This window comes from Lissotriton vulgaris, chromosome 4_1 (assembly GCF_964263255.1).
Source record: "Lissotriton vulgaris chromosome 4_1, aLisVul1.2, whole genome shotgun sequence".
NCBI classification, from domain to species: domain Eukaryota; kingdom Metazoa; phylum Chordata; class Amphibia; order Caudata; family Salamandridae; genus Lissotriton; species Lissotriton vulgaris.
Genome location: NC_141691.1, coordinates 175,728,677 through 175,752,356, shown reverse-complemented (window position 1 = coordinate 175,752,356; position 23,680 = coordinate 175,728,677). Strand labels below are relative to the sequence as shown.

The 23,680-nt window shown below is 40.1% G+C and overlaps 1 protein-coding gene across 2 annotated transcripts in view; it reads right to left on the bottom strand.

Moving 5' to 3' along the window:
- Positions 1–23,680, bottom strand: part of SMARCA1 (SNF2 related chromatin remodeling ATPase 1) — a 2,209,746-nt gene that overhangs the window by 1,514,862 nt on the left and 671,204 nt on the right. For both annotated transcript variants that reach the window (XM_086918497.1, XM_086918496.1), the window contains one exon: positions 23,194–23,294. In XM_086918497.1, coding sequence (XP_086774623.1) covers positions 23,194–23,294 — 101 coding nt within the window. The remainder of the gene's footprint in view (positions 1–23,193; positions 23,295–23,680) is intronic.

Genomic DNA, 23,680 nt, shown 5'->3' with positions numbered 1-23,680 from the left:
AACACGAAGACAGATCAGAATGTTTCTAGGAATGGTTGGTTATTGTCGCCAATGGATTTGTGGGTTTTCAGTAATTGCGAAACCACTACAAAGGCTGACAAAAGCAGATATTAAAGACCCAATTACTTTGACAAAATCAGAATTAGAGGCTTTTGACAAGCTAAAGAGAAGTCTGTATGAAGCTCCAGCTTTGGGAATGCCAGATTACGACAAGGAATTTGAGCTGTATTGCAGTGAAAGGGAAGGTTGTGCATTGTCAGTTTTAATTCAGAAGCATGGAAAAATGAGAAAGCCAATAGCTTACTTTTCAGCTGTTCTTGATCCTGTTGCAAAAGCATTGCCAGGTTGCCTAAAAGCAGTGGCTGCAACAAGTGTAAGCCTTGAGCAAAGTGAAGGAATCATAATGGGGTTTCCTGTAAAAGTATATGTACCTCATTCAGTTGAAACACTTCTTACCAGAAGTAAAACACAGCATCTGTCGAGTAACAGATTGACCGAATATGAAAAAGTTATTCTGGGATCAAATAATGTATCTATTGCGAGGTGTGTTAATCTTAATCCCTCTACACTTTTGCCGGATGGTGTGGTTTCTGAAATTGGTAATGAAGCCGATGATGTTGATCATGAATGTTTGGATGTTTTGGAATACTGTACTAAACCTAGAGGAGACATTAAAGGTGTACCTTTGCCAGAGTCAGACATTGTTTACTTTGTTGATGGCTCCTGTCTAAGAACAGACGAAGGCATTCTGAGAGCAGCATATTCAGTTTGCACAGTTTCAGAAATAGTTGAAGGTTCAACTCTTGAAGGAATTAATTGGTTTAATTTGTGCATGTGAAAGAGCAAAAGGGAAAAAGGTTACCATAGTGACTGATAGTCAGTATGGATATGGCATAGTCCATGACTATGGCCAGCTCTGGTCTCAAAGAGGTTATTTGACTTCTGCGGGAATTCCAATCAGAAATGCAAAATTGATCAAGAGACTGATCGATGGCATTCAATTACCTGAAAAAATTGCTGTTGTCAAATGTGGAGTGCACAAGAAGGGTGAGGACTATATTACTAAAGGCTATACCTTTGCAGATGAAACTGCACGTTACTGTGCGAAAAACAATCTTTCTATTAATCGGGAAAAAGACAATGATCATATTATGAACTCTCTCATGCTAATATCTGTAGTTGAAACATGGGAGGGAGTAAAAGATTTACAAGATGAGGCAAATGATGAGGAGAAAAACATATGGCTCAAAGAAGGTTGCAGACAAAGGGAGGAAGATGAAATTTGAGTTTACAAAAATGGCAGACCTGTTATGCCCAATTGCATGATTGCTGACATGGCACGGATGTACCATGGTCCAAGTCATTTAGGAAGAGATTCAATGATTCGTTTCTTCAGGGAGACTTGGTATAATCCAAAATTTAGGATTATTGCGGAGTCACTTTGCCAGAGATGTTTGATCTGCCAGCAAATCAATCCAAACAGAAAAATTGTTGTGAGCATGGGAACCATAGGACGGGAGGGTGGTCCTTTTACCAGGTTGCAAATGGCTTTCATTGACTTGCCGCCTCATAACAAGCTGAGATATGTCCTTGTTATTGTCTGTCTGTTTTCAAGATGGGTGGAAGCGTTCCCAACACGTCACAATGACTCAGTTACTGTGGCAAAATTGCTTTTAAGGGAGATCATACCTAGGTACGGATTTTCAGTGACCATTGAAAGTGATCTTGGCACTCACTTTGAAAACAGATTGCTAAAATTAATTTGTGAGGCTTTCAGTATAAAACAAAAGTTACATTGTGCATACAGACCAGAGGCATCAGGCGTGGTTGAACAGATTAATGGCACAATTAAAAAAAGAATTGGAAAAATGTGCCTAGCTACAGGGATGAAGTGGACAGATGCACTTCCACTTGTTTTGATGTCTTTGAGGAGCACACCAGATAGAAAAACAGGTCTTAGCCCTCATGATATACTCATGGGAAGAGTAATGAGACAGGCTTTTATACCAGTTGGAAAATTGTTAACAATAAATGAAAGTGCAATTATAGAATATTGCAAGCAGTTATCTGACGTGGTAACTTCTGTATTTCATCAGGTGGGAACAGATGTGATTTCAAAGGAAAAGGAGCAGGCTCATGATCTATTGCCAGGAGACTGGGTCAGAACAAAGGTTCATCGGAGAAGAAACTGTTTAGTACCCAGGTGGCAAAAAGCAAGACAGGTGATACTAGTTACAACAAATGCTGTTAAATGTAAGACTCTGAAGAGGTGGGTGCATGCAAGTCATACCATTCGTGTACCACCTCCTGATAATCCTGACGAGGATAGTGACGACACAACAACTGATTCAGACTCTGAAGGAGAACCTGAAAATCCAGATTCTGAAGATCGACAGGAAAGTCGACATCTGGAAGATTCTGATGCGGATCAGGCATCAAATGAAAAAGATCTAGAAATTGTGGTTGTTCATTCAGAGAATGATGAAAATGCTTTAGAAAAAAGAACTGCAAAAGAAACTGTGTCAGAAGAGAAACAAGATCAGGAGAGATTCGAAAAGCAGATTGGAAGCTCTGAAAGCAGGAACGAAGATTCTGAAACTGGGAAGTTAGAAGTAATTCCAGAAGAGGAGGAGGACGAATTACCAAGTACCAGCTACAGAGATGTTGTTCCTAACGGAGTGAAGCTGCCGAGTAAAGAAGTTCCTAGATACAGAATTGAAATCTCTGAAACTGACTCAGACGAGAGTGATGAAGAGTCTGATATAAGAAAATTCAGAAAAAGGGCTTGGAAAACTGAATGTAATGAAACCGAGCCTAAGAAGAAACTCTTGAGAAAAGGTGATGTCTGGCCGAAAGAAAATGTAAAGTTCAAGTTGGTGAACAAATTAAAGGAGCAGATTAATGAGATATCAAGTCAGAAAAGTGAATCAGACAAAAAAGACCAAGCAGAAAAGAAAATTGAAGTAATTAACAGAAGGGGTAAAAGACCATTGAGGCCAAATCAGAAATATAAGTCTCCTGAGTGGGCCTACATTATAATCCCACCAGTAGTTGAAATTAGTAGTAGTAGTCAGGAAGATCTGGAAGAAAATAGTGACAATGATTAGAAATAGGTCGAAGAAATTGTGTTAGCTGTAAACACTTTTACGTTAGACGAAAGGTCGAAGAAAAGCTGTTAGAGGGTTACTAAAAAAAATGTAAAGGGGAGGTGTTTATATTACTACTACTATTTTTAAATTTTTGTTTGAGTAAAAAAAAAAAAAAAGAATGCCTAATACTGACAATTCAAGGTGTGCTATCCTCAGGAGATGTTGTAAAATGTCTTCCATTTGTGTGATTTTAATCATTTTAGTTTGGTTAATTTTAGCAGTCATTTTTCCTCTTGGTATAGACAAAGAGGATTATAAGGAAAATATGACGAGCAAAGCTGAATCTAAACAAGCTGCTCATGATGTTGCAGGCAAAACTAACAGGGTTATTGAGCACAAGCCAGAGATCCAGCAAGACAGATCTGTTGGTGATTTTTCTACTAAGTCAGAGTATGTAAGAGTTATGGATGTCAAAGATTGTTATGTATGCGTTAAGCTTCCTACTTCAGTTTCAGAAGGGGTCAAGTATAATATGCTTCCCCTTACTTATGGAATAACGTGCAGTGTTATAGCTAGTTTGTTCTATCAAACAGGTCATTTGGAGTACTATTACTCAGACTTTGATGAAACTTTTGCTAACCTGAAAGTTGCGCATAGTCTTAACAAAGTTAGACCTGCTAAACAGATGAGGAAATTCTGTCTGGTAACTAATGTTATGTTATGTTATGTTAATTTTGATTTATATAGCGCCAAATCACCGACAAGTCTCTTAGCGCTTGCTTTAGGAACCCGTCCTGGCTTTCCATGCGAGATAACCCCTACTGGGCATCCATAAGGTGAAGACCAGGCATCCCGTCGCGGTTGGGCCGTAGTGGAGATTAAGCAAGCTATTGCCAAGAGTTGCAGAGTGTGAAACCATGATTCGAGTAGGCACCGAGACGAGAATTATCGAGTCCGTGGACATTTTTGAGCTCAAGACCCTGCCGCGTCGGGAATTGAACCCTGGTCCCAGGTCTGACCTCTGCATCAGGGTCTGCCTCCTCTAACCAGTGAGCCATACTCACTTACGAGTATGCTTACAAAAATATTTTAACCTGCAAAATGAGAGATGAAGAAAGGTCTTTTCTCAAGTTTGTTGAGGAGAGGAGGGCGATTTATAAAAGAAATGAGATGCTGAAACAGACTAAATCCAAGTTTTGGCAGCTCCAAGATGAGAAGCTCAATGGTGAAAATAGATATGCTGCTATTCACATAGATGATCCTGTTAGTGGAAAATTCTGTATTAGAAGAGACAACACGCTTAACGACAATTATTTTGTCGGTGCTAGCCAATGTGAGGACACTTATCGTATTGTAGGGGGTTGGGGATTTAAAGGTGGTAAGGATCCAATTTTCCCTGGAATTTATTTTGTTTGTGGGAACAAAGCATATTTTAGTCTCCCGGACCATTGGTATGGGACATGTTACCTAGGTCTAGTTTTTCCCAAAATTTTCCATGTGGACAGAAATGGGGAAGGTTCATTTGAAATTGGCAAACACCTGAATTAGGTACAAGAGAGAAAGCTTTTCTGAAATCATGGGAGATATATTTGGTGCAATAATTCCTATGGTGGGAATAACCCTAAATGCAATTAAAATTAGAAAGGTTCCCACAAGGTTGTCCACTGATACTGCAAGTGGTTTCCAATTAGTTAATACTGAACTCATTGCCACCAGAAGCATGGTTATGCAGAACCGACTTGCTTTAGACATTCTCCTAGCAAAAGAGGGAGGAGACTGTGGGATTTTGCATGTTCAGCATTGCTGTACTTATATCCCAGACAAAAGCCAGAACATAGAGTTGCTTATAAAGAATATCACTGAATTTCACTCAGAAATAGAACCTATGGAAAGTGACAGTTTCTCAGAACGTTTGGGCAAAAGATTTGAAGCAATTAGGAAATGGTTTCCTGAAATTGGCAGTTCAATCATTGGCAAAGTACTTTATCCTGTATTAATCATTGTTATAGTAATACTTTTGTTGAACATCAGTTGCATGATTCACAAAAGAAAGAAGCATGTGAGGGAAAAGAAGAGAATCTATAAACTTAGAAAGGCTCAGGAGAAGGAGATAGAAATGGAAGAATTTCGTAGGGCTCAATATGAGAGCTCCAGACAAACTGATAAAACAGGAGTTTAGATTTACTAACACAGAGAGTGATCATAATATGATATTTCTAAAGTTAAATTTCTGGTAAATCCGTTGTATTTAATACACATATAGCTGTGGGGTGAGCGTCATTAAGTCAGTCGATCCCGTCCAAGCTGGTAAGGGCAGCAAACCTATTTGAGGTCTGGATGTCGAAGATTGAGCCCCCCAGGGTGTTGTGATTTGGGTTGATTGATCTTCGTTGGTGGGGTAGTAGTGACCTAGGATAGAAGTAACTCAGGTCATGTATCCTGATCCCTTCCCCTCCACTCTCATGGTACCAGTCGTTAATGAACGAGATAACCCTGTGATCTCTAAAATTAATGATTATCACGTCGCCCTGCGTGTCTTTGGGCCTCTGTCCTACCCAACCAAGCCTTCTCACATTTACAATTTCCCCTTTAATATTAGGGGGTGATGAAGCGAACTTTTAAAATTTGTTGAGTTTTTGTTCGCAGATTTGAACTCCCATAATTAATAAAAATATTAACGAGTGTTGCATGTTTTTGTATTAATTCAACCTATAATAATGTGCACCTTCATAAACACGTGGGATTAATAATATGTGCTCTTGTTGCATTAGTCACTAGGTTTGACTACTGTTTTGTCAACATTAACTGCGGCTGATTAAAATAATAGCATGTGCTTATTCTTAAATGTGCTCTCGTTTATGTCGTGTCTTTTATGTGACAGAGTTTTGTTTATTTCTTGTGCTTAAAGCTAGGTAACATAGACTTATGGGTTAACATTAGTAAAGGGGGTGGGTAACAGAATAATTATCATTACTTGAATTAATTGATGTCTTGGGTTTCCTTGCATACTAGAGTCTCGGTAAAAGAGGCCTGTGGCCTATTCTGAAATGGATGTCCGAAGTCCTGTTGAGATGGGCCATTCACAGCAAAGAATGAAAGAAAGCGTTTTGTTCATAATCTTTGAAAAACAAATACGTAGAAGCAGAACTGTGCAGGATGTCCCTAGCAGTGTATAATTTTCATTGCCAAGGACAGGACTTAGCAGCGGAAAAGCTCGAGCTGAGGAAGCAACAAACTATTATTTTAATAAAATTTTGCGAGCTCTTCGGAAGAGCTTGTGTCACACGTAGACAAAGAACAATGCCGCTTTTAAAGAATATGGTTTTCAGTGAGAAGGCGATGACTTCATGGACTGACACTTAACGACCAATCATTTTGCGAGATGGTCTGTAATTTGTATTCTTTTAGCTAGTCTTCGATAGAGAAAAGGTATACAAACTTGGTCTCTTGGGAGTAGCTTGGTTGGCTCGTTCCTGTTCTCGTGAGATGCTGTCAGACTCTTGACTCACATGAGATAAACTTTGATCTTTACATTTTTCCCCTTAGGTTCCTTTGTTAAGACAGGGAAATAGGGCTTAGGGAAAGAGACTCAATTATCTTAAACATTTCTTGTGCTGATTTTGATTTAAACTGACAGTCTAATGTGCCTTACTAAATAAAATGATGCTTAATAAATGCAAATAAAGAAATATTACTTTGAATAATGCTCTTTGCTTGAAAATAAAGTTAATAAAATAGCTTTTGAAATGACAAGCTGGTCTTGATTATTTCATATTGAGTTACCATCGGTTAATCCATTGCCTAGGTTATGACTTAATTAAATGTTTATTTTAGTGATTTAATTAATTAGGTCATATGATTCAGTTGGTCAATTCATGTCTCGGTCATTTATGGGCCTAGTGATAAATTGTGAATAATGGTGAGTATCGTGGTGTAGAGATAGGTTTATGAGACAGAATTTCCTTTGGCCCACTGGATCAGGGGTAAGGGTCTGTTATCCCCTAGCCAGTATATTACTTTGTTTTTAAGGTCCGAGTACCCTTCAGTTTTCCTTTCTGGAACCCCTGTCAGTATTGCAACATAGGGGGCTGCTCACTCATTCTTACTCTGATTCACTTATACTTAATTGCTTATTTTGGCACACACACACACACATCCACGATCCCATATACAAACATACATGCTGGCACATGTACACGCTCTCTTACCCAAACTCACTCTCACCCACATGCATGCACACAATACACATTAAAACCATTTTATTTTTCGTATTTAGGATGCCAGTGAAGGTCCAGATCTTGCTGCTCCACTTTCTATTATCCTAATAGTAAATAATACACTATTATTCACTATTAATGTAATACAAATGAGCACAAAACAAGGTTAGAACCTGACTCTGATAATACGAGACACGCCTTTGTTCTTGCCACTAATTTTGTGATCTCTTAAGCCAGGGGACTCAAAAACAGTGACAGGCATAGCAAGGGGCATGATTGGAGTCACAACTGTGACCCACGGCGAATCCAAATGATGTCCATGAAAACGTCTGGCACAAAAAAGCCCAAATGACATGCAAGGAGTTCTCACAACTACCTTAAGACATCTAGCCACCGATGCGACAGAATTGAAGGAAACACACACACATTTTTAAATTAAAAGGAGTTTGTAGATGTGAATGCATGGGAAATAACTTTTATATTTGTCACAGACTCAGATGGTTGTTATCATGGTCAGTATTTGAGCACTGGATGAGGTTAGGTGCTTCAGTTTAGTTAGTAAAGGGCACCGGGAATGAACTTTAGGCCTCTGCTGACATATTATTGTAAACGCTACAGAGTTTATTATGTGCTAAACCGTCACGTACTTGTCTACTGCTCACACTGTAGTCGTCACAGATTTTTCTATCCCTTATGTAGTGTTATCGAAGGTTGAAAGTTTGCTTCTAAATTTCACCTTCAGCAAGTTATGTGCTTTTGGAATTGAAGAGCCTTAAGAACTGCGTCTTCTGCATGCTTCCAAGTGAATTAACACGAGCACTATTGTCACACCAGAATTTCACATTGAGGATCTGTGCCCACTGGGCACCCAAGTACTTTAATACACATACTGTGGTAAAACACAAATCTTATATTAAAAAAAAACTTACCCTATTGACCACTTGCTGATGGGAGTTGCTGTGACATAGGGACTGTACTAAAGCCTACTCGCGTATAAGGTACAACTTAGGGGGGCTTACATGATTTAGAATTGCGATTCTCCTATTACCATGCCGAGAGAATCTGGATTTTATTAAAGACACGGAGTCTGACATTATGCAAAGTCTTTTATTGCAGTCTCCAAGCAGCCGCTTGTGTCATAATACAAAGGCTCCAGAAAGAACATTGAAACAAGGTAAATGGTATGACACGACAACAATCTGCCTCTTTTAAATCAAGCGAAGAGAAAATAAGGAAGTTCAAAGGCATTAAGATGGATGAAGAACTTGAAGGCTTTCAAAGGATCCAAATGGAGACTTGAAGAAGGTAACCAAACAAGGAGACAGCCAGAAAAATCGTAGGTTATGAAGAAGGGTTATCAGAAAAGAAAGAAAATAATGAAAGTCTTGTACCCAAAAAGTCTTCAAAGTCTTCAAAGAAAAAATAATTAATTCAAAGCATCACATGTGAATGTAAACAATAATGTAACATTAGAGGTGTTGAGTAAATACCAACAAGTAAATGTAGTTCTTTGAAGTTTATTGGTACAAATGAAGCACCGCCTGCATGCACATCCACTGTCAAGGAAGATCGACGGTAACTGACCACCAACACAGTTGGAGCCAACAGTACATTAACCACACACTGAGGATGTCTCGAGTGATGCACAATTGAATAACAATATCACTCGAGACCAGATTGAAATGAAAACAATAGCACGAGTCGGCGCGAGTCCACGCAGAGAAATGCACGAGCAGAGCCTCGCACTCAGCATGTACTCGCGCTGACTCGTGCAGTACAACACAACACACCTTCCCCCCTTATGAGAGAAAAAAAACACTGTACATTATACTTTTTTCATAATAAAAGCAACAAAATCAGATAACCACTTTGGTTTCTTAGTGACTCTTTTTGGTAAAGAAACAGTAGCATCTTGACTGGTGGAACTGTTATCTGAACACGCAGTCGTGGTGAGAGTAGAATCCTGATTGGTAAAACCACTACTTGAACAGCAAGGTAAGACATCTGTAACATAGGAGTCCTCATCCAAAAAGGAGAAATCAGGATGTTCAGGAACAGGTTCCTTACAGTAAACATCCTTATTGGCCTTGAGGATAGCAATTCTACTCAGATTCCAAACCTTATTGTTGACACAATCTCACAGAGTTTTTCAAGACTTCTGAAACTTCAAAAGGACCCATAAATGAACTTTCACCTTTCTTGACCTTCCATGGTTTCTTGACCTTTACCATCATGCCAACCTCTACCTTGGGATCTTTTCTTGAACCACATTTCTCATCAAAGTATTTTTTGTTTGAGGAATGGGTGCGAATAAGGTTTTCCTTGACTAAACTCAAATCCACCTTGGAAGGAGTGGATTTCACTAACCATGAGGGGTTCACTTTTGTCCTAGGAACTCTCCCTCTCATGATCTCAAAAGGAGAATACCCAGTCATAGAATTTGTGGTTGTTCTGTACATCCACACCTTCTTAAAAATCTCTACTTCCCATGTTTTATCATCATTACTAGTGATCTGTATGGCTCCTTTCAGAACCCTATTGAATCTCTCTATAACCCCATTACCACTGGGATTATATAACGAAGTAGTGGAATGAACAATGCCAAGTCTTGAAAAATAGTCATTAGCCTTCTTGGAGATAAATTGTACACCATTGTCAGATATAATCCTTACTGGTAACCCTTCCTCAATAAAAAGTTATCTAGGAAACACAGGACTGAATCAGTGTCTATTTTCTGGACAATTTTGATGATAGGCCATTTTGAGAAAATGTCAATGGCTGCTATAACGTACTTGGATTCGTAACCAATGGGACCCATTATGTCTATGGCGATGGTTTCCCAAGGATTACTAGGGATACTATGTGTACCCATATTGGGTTTCAAAGTAACTAAAGACTTGTCAGAATTGGCACATACCACACAATTTCTGACCAATCTTTCAATAAACATGTCCATCCCCGGCCACCAAAATAAATGTTTAACTTGTTGTTTGGTTCTAACCATGCCACTATGACCTTCATGACCCTGCAGGACTATAATTTTCCTTAAACCCACTGGAGGTACAATACGCTCACCTCTTTTAATGATGTTCTCACAACATGAGAGTTCTGACCTTACTTCCCAGAAGCTTCTCAATTCTGGACTCAAACACTTCTTTTCAGGCCAAGTACCCACTATATAACCGGCAACATTCTTTAACACTGCATCATCCTCAAATTTCTCTTTCCACATGGTCTGATCAATGGAAATGGGACCCTCATCATGGATCATGGCAATCTGGAAATTGTCCCATTCATTATGCAAATCCTCTTGAATAGGTAAAGGCATCCTAGACAAGAAATCAGCAGAAACATTTTCTCTCCCTGGTAAATATTGTATATTATAAATGAAATCCTGCAAACGCATGGACATGCGTGCAATTCGGGCTGAAGCTCTTAACATGCCTTCTGTAGTAAGTAACCGTACCAACGGTTTATGATCACTCCTAAGAGTGCATTCCTTACCCCAGACAAACACCCTGAAATGTTCTAAAGCCCAAATGCACGCTAAAGTCTCTCTTTCTATTGTGGAATACTTTTCCTCAGCAGGGGTAAGTGCCCTTGAAGCATGTGCAATGATCACTTCTTTTCCCTCCTTATTCTTTTGAGAAAACACAGCACCTAGTCCTTTTGCGCTAGCATCAGTAGTAATGATGTTTTCCAAAGAAGGATCAAAACAAGATAATGCACTTGCTGAACAGATAGCATTCTTTACGTCACAGAACTCCTTCTCACATTCACTAGTCCACTCAAAAACAACTCTATTCTTGATTAACTGCCTGATATTATATGTTCTGCACGAGAAGTCAGGTACATACCTAGCGTAGAACTCAACTAACCCTAAAAAGGACCTTACATCGTCTTTAGATAAAGGATGAGGAGCCGATTTAATTGCTTCTAAAAGTGAAGGTTTAGGCTTGATACCTTCTGCACATAATTCGTGGCCTAGGTAATTTACAGAATGTACACCAAATTTGCATTTCTCGTGCTTAATGGTAAGGCCATGTACATTAAGTGCATTCAAGACCTCTTCTAAAGCCATAATATGTTTGTCTTTATCGTCATTGAATACCAAAATGTCATCCTGAAAACAGATGGCATTTTTACAGTCTTTCAAAATATCTTGCATGACTCTCTGGAAAATTGCAGCTGCGGACGCCAGTCCAAAAGGCATCCTGTTGAACCTGAAACACCCAAATGGTGTAATAAATGCCGTCAAATCCTTACTCTTTTCATTTAACTCTATCTGGTGATACGCAGCAGATAGGTCAATTGTTGAAAAAATATTAGATCCCCCAACTACAGATAACATTTCGGAAATGCGGGGAAGAGGAAATTGGTCTACAACAATATTATTGTTAAGATGGCGAAGGTCAATGCATAATCTCACCTTGCCATTAGCTCGCCTGGCAACCACTATGGGCGAAACCCATTCGGAGGATTCTATTCTATCTATTATACCTCCTTCCACTAAAGCATTTAATTCATTCCTGACCTCCTCTCTGACAGCAAAAGGAATATTACGAGCTTTGTGTATTTTAGGACAAGCATTATCTTTTAAACGAATTTCATGTTTAAAGCTGGTTAACTTTCCAATGCCTTTTGAAAAAACATTTGGAAATTTACTTAGCATCAAAGAAGAAATGCCATTTTGCTCATCAATCAACATCACTGGAGTAGGACTATTAGGATCCAGTACAATGTCAAGTTTGCCAAAGTCAAACCAACTTAGAACTGAGGGACCCTTCTTTGAGACATACAATTTTGCAATGCACTTTCTGTTCTTAAATCTGAAAACTAAAGTCCTGAATCCTAAAATATCTATCCTTCCACCAGAATATCCTTCAGGATTAATGTCACTTTCTTCTAAGTGACTGCCAAGTCTAGGTACAAACAATTTTTTCCAGACAGATTCACACACTATGGAATAAGGTGATCCAGAATCTGCATACATGTTAATCTTTACACCTCCGATAACCATGTCACACAATGGCTTTTTCTTGATGGAATGGTCATTTACATTTAAAACAGCAGAATCTTTTATGTTCAAAACAAATAAACAGTCATTGGAGTCATCTGTGAAATCATCCTCATCACTATTCTCATTCAACTCAATGCACTTGACTTTTTGGTTGACATTACCCCTTCTGCAGGCAGAAGTAAAATGTCCTTTCAAACCACAATTGGAACATTTCTGTTTTAAGCCAGGGCAAGTTTTGTCATTAGCCAAATGTGATTTGCTGTTGCACCTAAAACATTTGAGATTACTCCTTGAGGCTTCAGGATTTACTTTAGAAGGGAATACTTGCTTCTTCTTGAAAGTATCTCTATTTTTACCATCATATTTTTGATTAATTTTTGCAACAACATTCTTACTGACCAAAGCATCATTCCCTTTAACCTGTAATGCACTTCTACAAGAAAGTTCAGCCTTTCTAACAATTGACAATACAAAATCTAAGTTCTCATCACCATTAATCCAAAGTCTTTCCTGTATGGTCTCATTTTTAGAGTGCATGACCACTTGATCTCTTATAAGGTCTTCTTGTAAATTTCCAAATTTGCAATCTAGAGCTAAAGTTTTCAGAGATGACACAAAATTATCTACAGTCTCCTCACATAACTGTTTTCTCTGGAAAAACTTAAATCTAGAAATTCCTATGCATACTTTGGGAGAACAATACTTATCAAAATCATAAACAGCTTTGTCAAATACATCCATGTCACCACTAGCTTGTGAAGTAGGGAGTTGATTGAAGGCTTTTAATCCTTCAGGACCCAAACTGTGTAAAAAAATACCCTTTTTTTCTGGGGCTTTCATTTTACCATTTGCATCCAAAGTCTCAATATAATTTAAGAAGTAAGCTTTCCATTCAATCCAAGGCATACAAGGGGCACTACCAGCAGACCAATAACTTTGTGGAGGGGAAAGAGTATAACCTTGAGCACACATAGTGATAAAAATAAATGGTAGTTTTACACTGAATATTATTAGCTAGTAAAAGCAAAGTGAGCAATTAGTCTTAGTAGCAAAATTAATTAAATAAAGTACTTGAATGTCGAAGAAAAAAAATAGTCAAACGAATCCTGGAAATTCAGAATAATTTTCCTGTGTTCAGATGAAGATTTCCAAAAGTCTTCTTGTACTTCAGGTCACCATCCGTTTTTTTTTTAACTTTCCAAGCTTTCAAACCGTTTATTTTGTAAAGATCTCCTTCTAATAAACGAAGAGGAAGAAAAAAAAAACGAAGTCACCTTGTCAGTTTCATCAAAATAAGGAAACCAATGAAAAGCGGGGTCTCAGTTTTCGTATGAAATAGAGCAATAGCTTCCGCTTTGTTATTATCCAATCCGTGTGGAGGAAGAGTTCACAAATGCGATGGGTAAACAAAGACGCGCACATCCACACGCGGATGAAACAAATCCTTCGCACCTCGGCCGGAAATTCAGTTCCTCAAGTGGTTGGTGATCGCTCAAATGAAGGTACAAATTAAAATGAAGACGTTTTAGAAGTAAGTGGATTTCCGAAAAAATACGTAAATAAGTATAAATCTGGGCAGGAAGTGCTTCTTTCAGGTTCAATGCTCCATCCTTCGTCGCCAGATTTGTTGAGTAAATACCAACAAGTAAATGTAGTTCTTTGAAGTTTATTGGTACAAATGAAGCACCGCCTGCATGCACATCCACTGTCAAGGAAGATCGACGGTAACTGACCACCAACACAGTTGGAGCCAACAGTACATTAACCACACACTGAGGATGTCTCGAGTGATGCACAATTGAATAACAATATCACTCGAGACCAGATTGAAATGAAAACAATAGCACGAGTCGGCGCGAGTCCACGCAGAGAAATGCACGAGCAGAGCCTCGCACTCAGCATGTACTCGCGCTGACTCGTGCAGTACAACACAACAAGAGGTATAAATGTGAATAAACAAGAAATCACAAATCACCAAAAACAAGGGAATGGGATGGGTGGGATAATGTCAGCCTCCGTGTCTTTAATGAAATCCAGATTCTCTAGGCATGGTAATAGGAGAATCGCATTTCATTACAAGAACGGAGCCTACATTATGCATGTTGGTAGCTTTGTAAAACAACATTAGTTCAACATTAGACATGTGTTCAATTGGTTTACAATAATGCCTAGCAAAAGTACTAGCGTTAGACCAGTCTGCAGCTTTACTCGCCATAGCACCTCTAAGCGAATGAGCTTGAAATTTTACCAAATTAATACCTGCTAAGTTCATAGAGATCTTAACCCATCGAGCAATGGAAGTAGAGGTTATAGCTTTATGAGGTTTAATAAAGGAAATAAAGAGTTGTTTCTCATGAATAGGACGAAGGCTAGACATTCTCCGATCATATATTGTCATGCATTCAACTACACAAAGTTTCGGGCAAGGGTCGAAACGAGGATAGAAGATTGAGTCAGACATGGTTTTTGTTCTTCTGTAAACCTCAAATTTGACTCCAAATAAGTTGTGAGACCTATTAGAGATCTCCAGAGCTTTAACGTCAGAAACTCTACGACAAGAGATAGGACAAAGAAGAGTAGCAAGCTTAATGAAGAGAAGTTTTCTATTTAGAAGAGAATTGTCGGGCCAGGAGATAAAAAGATCTAGAATCAAGTTCACATCCCAGAGGGTATCATATGTGGGTTTCGGGGGTCTTTTTAGACGAATGCTCTTCATCACTCTACAAACAATTAAATTTTTACCAACTGTTTTCCCGTTGACAAGTACATGACCTGCGGAGATGGCAGATCTATAGCAATTGATAGATCTATAACTTAAACCTTTGTCAAAAAGTTCGGCCAGAAAGTTCACCACATCAACGATAGGTTCCTGTAGGGAATTCAGATTCCTTTCCAGGCACCAACGAACCCATGATTTCCAAATGTTATTGTATCTGTAGTGAGTGTCTGGTGCCCAGGACTCTCTGAGGAGAGTTGCAGCTGATGTCGAAAGTCCTGAGATTTCTTTGGATCTCCTGACACTCTCCAAGTAAGAAGGTTCAAACTCCCTGTCTGGGTCAGGAGGTGGGAATCTCCGTTTACGTCTGTAAGGAGATTCTCTAGAGAAGGGATCAGTAAGGGAAGATCGTATGACAGCACTAGAGTTGTGGGGAACCATGCCTGAGATGGCCAGAAAAGAGTTATCAGAACAAGTGAGTATTGGGCTTGCATCACTTTATGTAAAACTTTTTGGATCATTGCAAAGGGGGAAAGGCATATGCCTTGATCCCTGACCAGGGTTGTAGAAATGCATTCACTGCTAGAGCGCTGGGGTCTGGCATCCAGCTGAAGTAATGCTCTAGTTGAGATGTGAGACGGCTCACAAAAAGGTCTATCTCGAAAGGACCCCAAATCGAATTCAACGAGTTGAAAACAGCAACGTTGAGCTTCCAGTCGCTGAAATCCGAAAGGAATCTGGAATTCCAATTGGCAGAGATGTTCGATATCCCTGGGAAGTATTCTGCTCTGAGGGCAATTTTGTGTTCTAGACAGAACATCCAGAGTCTCCTGGCTAGATTGGAAAGGTCGACCAACTTGGTGCCTCCCAAACGATGAATGTAAGCCACTGCGGAAATATTGTCCATTTTTAAAATGACCGACCTCCCCTTGAGGGAATGTTTGAAGCTCATAAGAGCATAAAGGCAAGCAGTAATTTCAAGAAAATGTATGTGGTGAGATGATTCCTCCCAAGACCAGATCCCTCCCGTGTTCTGGTCCAGAAGGCATGCACCCCAACCGTGAAGGGAAGCATCTGATTCCAAAACAAAATCTGGTTCTGAACCAAAGATTGCTTTCCCATTCCACGCTTCTAGGTTGTCTAGCCACGAGATTAGTTCTGATTTGGCATCCAAATCTAGGGTAATTCAATCCTCATACCAGAGACCGGATGTTAGAGCTCTCCCTTTTATCCTTTGTAAGGCCCGGTAATTCAGGGGGCCTGGAAAAATCACCTGAATAGAGGAAGATAGAAGAACTAAGAGTCTGGCTAGTTCCCTCAATGGGAGATCCTTTTGTTTTAAGACATGTCTTATCTCTTTCTTGATCTTTGATATTTTGGAGGGAGGTAGGAGAAGGAGACACTTGGAAGTGTCCAGGGTGAAACCCAGAAACTCCAGAGATTTTGAGGGGGTCAGGATGGACTTCTCTTTGTTGATAATGAATCCTAGACTTTCTAGAAGATACATGACCGTTTCCAGATCCAGGCAAATCTGTTGGAGGTCTTGAGACATTATCAGAATGTCGTTGAGATAAATGATAAGATGAATACCTCGTTCCCTCAGAAGGAGGCTAACACCCTCATGACCTTGGTAAAGCACCATGGGGCAGAAGAAAGACCGAAAGGAAGGGCCTGGAACTGGTAAAGATGATTTTTCCACATAAATTGGAGGAAAGGTTGATGGATCAAGGCCATAGGAATGGTGAAATATGCATCCTTTAAATCTAATTTTACCAACCAGTCTTCTTTCAAGAAAAGGTCTCTCGGGAGATGGATACCCTCCATCTTGAAATGCCTGTAAACAAGAAATTTGTTGAGGTTTTTCAAATTTATTACAGGTCCCCAACCTTTCCCTTTTTTCTCTACGAGGCATGTATACTTGTAAAGCGCACAGCTGCCCACACCGCGGGCGTCCCGGCGCTGTATACCGCTGGGGAACCCGTCCTGGCTTTCCCTGTGAGATGGTCCCTTCTGGGCACCCCCAAGGTGAGACCAGGCATCCCCGGCGTCGAAGGGGCCGTTGTGAAGATTAAGCAAGCTATTGCCCAGAGTTGCAGAGTGGAACCCAAGGTTAGAGTAGGCGCTGGGGCAAGAATTATCAGGCCCGCGGACATTTTGACCCAAGACCCTGCCGCGCTGGGAATGGAACCCTGGTCCCGGGCCGATCTCAACTTCCGGGTCTGCCACCTCTAACCATTGAGGAATATTGTACTTATGAATGTTAAAGAACCCAAGGGAACGTCTATTATTGCACCTTTTTGGAGCATAGAGGAAATTTCCTCCTCTACTATTTTTTCTTTCTCCAAGGAAATAGGGATGTCTCTTGGGAAAGTGGTTTGAAAGGGAATTTGAACGAAATCTATCATAAATCCCTTTACGGTGGAAAGGACCCAAGGATATTGAGTTATTAATTTCCAATTTTGGGAAAAGAGTTTGAGTCCGCCTATCACCTTTAAGGGGATAGAAGGGGGAGGGGAGAGGGAGGAGCGGAGGACTTACTTGGAGGATTGGAGTTGAATGAAGCACGAGATCTTGATCCTCTCGAGCGGTTTCCTCTTCCACGTTGGGAGTAGAAGTTATGGGTGTTGTATTGTTGATAACCCCGCCCAAAGCCACGGGTTCTCTGATAGGGCCGCTGGTTAAATCGGCAGGAAGAAAGGCCCTTTCTTCCGGCCCTTCCAAAAGGGTTACTATTAAAGACCCTTTTCATGTTTTCTTGTGCCTTATCAAGGGATGTAAAAGTAGAAACATACTTTCCAAGGGACTTGATGAGCTCTTCTCGGAAAAGGAGGCCTTTAGGATTCGAAGATGGCTCTTTGTCGGCCATATCAGAAAGTTTGGGGTCGAGCTTGTAGAGAATTAGTCTACGCCTTTCGGCATTAATGCTCCAATTAGCGTTGCCCAAGAGTATTAGGGCTCTTTGACTCCACCCTCTGATTAGATCGGTATTAAGAGGAGTACCATAGAGGTGGCATTGTTCTGCAGAGTCGAGGATCCTAGTAAGGGGGCCTAGCACATCTAAAAGACGGTCTTGGCAGCCTGATTTTTCTAACCCTTTTCTAGGATCACGCCCGAGCTTGAAGAGGAATTTTATACGCTCAGGGTCCAGATTGGGCGTATGACAAGTTTTTTCTTCAATAGAAGGCCTTGATCATTCTGCTTTAAGTATATTTCTAGTCTACCTTTCAAGGGGAAAACAAATCCACTTTTTAATAAATTTTGAAACAAGATCCAGGTGGGACCATTGAGAAGATCTAGGATGCTTTTAAGTTTAGGGGAGAAAACATCTCTTCCCCTAATGGGTCTAGAATATTATCTTTTGTGTCAAAAAGGCCAACATCTTCATCGTCTAGATCTAGGATGTACTCATCAGGTACATCTGTAAGTATCATCGTTGAAGTTAGAGGGGACATATACCATGACATGCTGAGCACTATGAGATAACGTGCCGCTAAGGGCATTCGAATGATTTGGGCCGCGATGGGCGCCCATAGATGATGTGCCACTAAGGGCACCCTTTGGGATCGAGGTGTGAGGACCTCCAATTAGGTTTGAAGTGCTAAGACCTCCCATATCTGAAGAGGTTCTAGGACCTCCAGTGCTCACAGGGGTAGTAAATTCACTATTATTACATTTCTTACTTCTTTTACCCCTTAAATTTAGATCATCATAGGAAGGGAGTTCATTAAATCCGTCCTCTTGAGAAGGGAGAGGTCTTCTGGGGGCATGACCTTACTAAGGGTCTCTAACATACATGATCTCATTTTACTTTGGAGTAGTAGTCTAAAACTCTCCTTATCAAAATTAGGAAGAGTGGTGCTAGCCTGCTCTGAATCAGAGTCAGACATCTGCTCCATCTCTCCTTTTTTTTTTTTAAATAGCAGATGATTTTCCCCTTTTGTTTGTCTCTTTTTTTTGTGCAAGATTAATAAAATATAAATAAATGAACTAATGGCTAGGCTTCGTTATAAGGGGTAACTCTCACAGAGGCTCGGAGAAGAAAAATAGCTGATCGTCAACTGACGATTGCGAGGAAGGTGAGCAAAGACCCTTTAACAAGGTAGGCACGAAGCAGGCCTGCTGCCAAGGTCAATTCCTCTAATCCCAGCTTGTACGCGTCTTAGTACTCGTTTAAATTGAAGACGATCTAGCAAGTGAAAGGGGGGGCGCAGGAAATGCTGAGAAAAGCTCTCGTTCGAGCAGGGAGCGAGTGAAAGACTCCCCTCGCTTGCGTCTAAGGGAAAACTGACACCGGCAGCGCAAGCGGGAAGGTAAAGCACACACCCGTCTACCGGCAGCGCGAGCGGGGAATCAAGGCATAAACTCGCCAGTGCGTGGAGAGGTGCGGTGGGTTAGCGGTAACATTTAAATACATCGTTTTTCAGTAAAACTATCCATAAGCTGAGAGGGAAGATGATTAGAGTTATCCTAGACATAAACAACACATACGGTGAATATAAAAGGGAGATCTCCATAAATTGCAGATTGCTGGGGAGAGGCGGAGAGGGGTGAGGGTGGGGATTAGGCCACCAACAACCATTAACAGTAAGAATAACGAAATTTCAATAAGAGAGAAAGAGGTTACTTATCTGTTCGGAGCCGCATTTAAAAGAGGCAGATTGTTGTCATGTCATACCATTTACCTTGTTCCAATGTTCTTTCTGGAACCTTTGTATTATGACACATGCGGCTGCTTGGAGACTGCAATAAAAGACTTTGCATAATGTAGCCTCCATTCTTGTAATTAAATCAGTACTTAATTTGCCCGTGCTATGTTGCCAATGATAGAAACAAAACAACAACTAACCATTACACTCCTGCAAGTGTGATAATTCAGGCTATTTCAGGCCCCCAAACCTATAAGAATGACTTGGGCGGCAGGTAATAGTAATTTTTTATGTATATTGCATGATTAATTACCTGTTGTTGTGGCCTTCTTTAAATTAGCCAGACAGCCAACCTTGTGGCAGCTGTCACAAGCACTGGTGTTGAGAATTAAGTGATAGTGCCAGGCACCGGAAACCACCAGCTCAAATTAAGCACTGCTCAGAATATACCAAAGAGTACAATGGTTGGGGATTTTAGTCAAACAGGTTAAGGGTGTATGATGAACAATGTTTGGGGATTACTTAGTTTTCACCATAATCCTATTTCTTAATTGCGGATTTGATCTTTGTTATGATGATAATTCTGACACTATTCGAAGAATAGAACATAATACATTCTAAATCATTATGAAATGGCAACACTTGTGAATGGGCTGATTTTGGAGTTCAGGACAGAGCTCTGTATCTCCTGCAGATGGAAGGTATTCTCTCACAGGCTGTCTACAAACACCTCTAATTCACAAGAGAAGCAAAAATCAGTGGGAGAGATGAAAGACCCCTGCCAGTATCCTCTTCTCCGAAAAGACCACAGATGCCTTCTGTGGCTTGGGAATTCTGCCTGAACGGACCCCTATATCATCAGTGTATAGCAACAAGTTGTAGCTATGCGGCACTAATAAAGGATACCATTATTTTTGAAAAGCACTAACCTCCATTGCCACATCTCTCCCTATCAGTTGAGTTTCCCAAGTTCATCTTCTACTGAGATTTTGTATAATGCTTAATTTCCAACAACTTCATTGTCCAATGCGAGAGAGGAAGGTTACTCAATAAGCAGGCCAGAGCTGGAAGAGAAGAATCCGGTTTATTCAAAACAGGCATCAGTTAGGTAACAGGCACACGTAAAAAATATAGCAGAGCCAGCATAATTTGCTCAAAACCACTGCTGTTGCTCAGAACTCTTAGCATTTTGCTAAACAGAAGGTTGCCTGTCAGCTTGTTTCCTTCGGCCAAAGAGATCACGGATAGTGTAAGTAAGGTACACTGATGGACCTGATAGAGTGCTGTTCCTTTGCCTCAAATGCAGGCTTTAACGCCCAAGGAATCTACAGACAGCAGGTTCAAGGACGGGCCTCAGGCCGAGTTACTGTCATTAGTCCTATGATCCTTGTGTGCTAAGTGCTGTAGAAAGGTTGGCGATTGTTATCACTCAATATGGATATGCCTAACACACGCTCGTTTTGGGAAGAAGAGAGTAACCGACCTATCTGAACTATTAAGTGCAGTGGACTCATAACCTGTCCGACTATGCACAACACTGTTTTTAATTTTACTCATGCTCCGAACTGAATAAATTTGAAGTTTAGACAATATGAGGATTTTTTAAAGTTCACTCCACTTGAGCACCCTCACTTTTTTATCACTGATCACCACTGAAATAACCAGTGGTTCCCTCCAGGTGGAGGAAGCATAAAAAGAAACCCAATGATGATGCTGTCACATATTTGAACAGGGCGGAGAATAAAGATATAGTGCCCAACAACCTGTTCTGTGAATTAGGGTTTTTTAAGTAATGACGGTTAGAACTCCTGAACCCTGGTTACAGGTACAAGTGATCCATTCCCCAGTGATATTTACTGAGGGTACACAACCACTAGGATGTCGTTAAATGAAAATGTGCATACAATGCTACTGGATACATGGACCCAGTTGATGCCATCTAAATGTACTATTTAAACGTGGCATGTTGTGACGAAGCCTCGAAATGACAGAGTACCAACCTCCAAACAACTTAGGAAAGAAAGTCCCACATTTACTGGTGTACGTTTGCAGAAATAGTTGTATTCTTTTAAACGGGCTGCCTCAAGAAATATGAAAGGGTACAGAGACTCTGATGAATTATCGTGGCTGTCATAGAAAGGTCATAGTCCTTACTTTCTCATACCAAACAATATATATATATCGATACATGTGGTCTTACATGACTAGTTGCCTCTCGACATTGCATATTTAAGGAGCTCCTACCACCGAGTCTTAGTGTCGCAATGTATGTCAGACTTAAATGACCCGAAAGTTGTGTTCTATTAATTGCTTTCCATCGAAGTTGGCTTCGAAAAATCAATGCAAATGTTGAAAAAAGGGACAAACATTGGGTGAATAAGTTTGATCTAACAGAAATAGGTATGTAAGGGACAAAACACTAGGACTCTTACTAACACAGACCCTGTTTTTAGGTTCCATTTTACACAACATTACTCATGCCTGCGGAAAATGCATCTCTTTTGCAACAGAAATATTTTAAGGAAGTCAGCTTAGCTGGGTCAGGACAAAGCAACATAAAATAGATAATTAACTTGCAAGATATCCATCTAGATTGCACTGACCAAAAGAGATCCAAACATCACTGAAATTTGGGTTCATGCCTAGTAACCTCCAGTGCCATAACAGGATTCAAATATGGCCCTCTTAATAGTCCTAGGCTATGGCTGATTCCTAGGAGGGCTGTACTGATTAGAAGATCATACTGGCCTTCCCGGAATAGGCTTATCCAGCATATTGTTACTCTTGTTGTTCTGGAATTGGGCCTTCATCAGGATACAGACATTTGGGCAATAGTCTGCCCTCACAGCTGATTTAATTATGGTTGGCATTAGGGTGATAGGTAAGGAAGACTTTGAATGCAAAAAACATCTTAACAGCTGGCTTATAATAGGTAAGACATTCAATATGGTGTCCCTTTGTGCTAAACAGAAACTACAATGGAATTGTAGTCCTTTCTTGGAATCACCCTGAAGGTATCAGAGTAGGCTGAGACCCTGATGCAGACAGTCATTCTTCTTCATGGTAAAATGTAATGCTTCCTCAGAACAACTGGGTTCGCCTTCAGACAATATCATACTATGTTCCTCAGCTTCTAACAGGGAATTACCTATCAAAGAGGATCTTCCGCTTCGGTGTCAGCCTACAAAACTGCAAAAAGAACAGTAATTGTATCTTTAAAATTTAGAGTTAGATTTAGAATTATAATTTTTCTCATAAAAGGAGAGCTGTATGTCAAAAGTTGGCAGGGTAGCTGAAATAGCCGCTGAATACAGAACTGATGAGAAAGGTCTAGATAACCAACCTGTAGGTTTCAAATCCATGCTTCCAATGTTGTATTGTGAAGGTGAGGCAGCACTTTCATTTGAGAAAAGATGATGTATTCTGACTCACATCTTAAAGTAGATTTTAGTAAGCAGTGAACATTTGGGGTATGCATTACATAGAGCATAAGCATGATACTTACCATTTCATCTGCAAGAATGCCATTTATGCCGTTTTCATACAAGGAGATCATCCAGTTCAGTCCTCTAATCTGATAATCTCTCAAGGCTCCAGATTTGACATCTGTGGATGGATAAAAGCATTGATTTGTTTATAATTAATTGGCTGGCTATGTCATAACATTACCTAAATACATAAATTATAGAAGGCCCTCTAGTCTAATTTCTTTCCAAAGGTCAAGAGACCTCATACTGGGGTGCCTTGCTCCATAAATGATCATTTAGATTAGATTCCAACATATAGTAGCTTCTACATACTTTACATAATTGCCTTTGTTTTGGATTCCACCTCAGCTACGTCCCCTAAGTGTGCTAAGGAACAAGTTACCTAATTTTGGTAACACTCTTCTGTTGAATATTCTAGTCACAGATTCCTAACCTTATACATCTCCCATGGCACCAGAAGGGATCAGGAATTGCTTGCAATAGCTAAGTTGCAGGTTGTGCCTC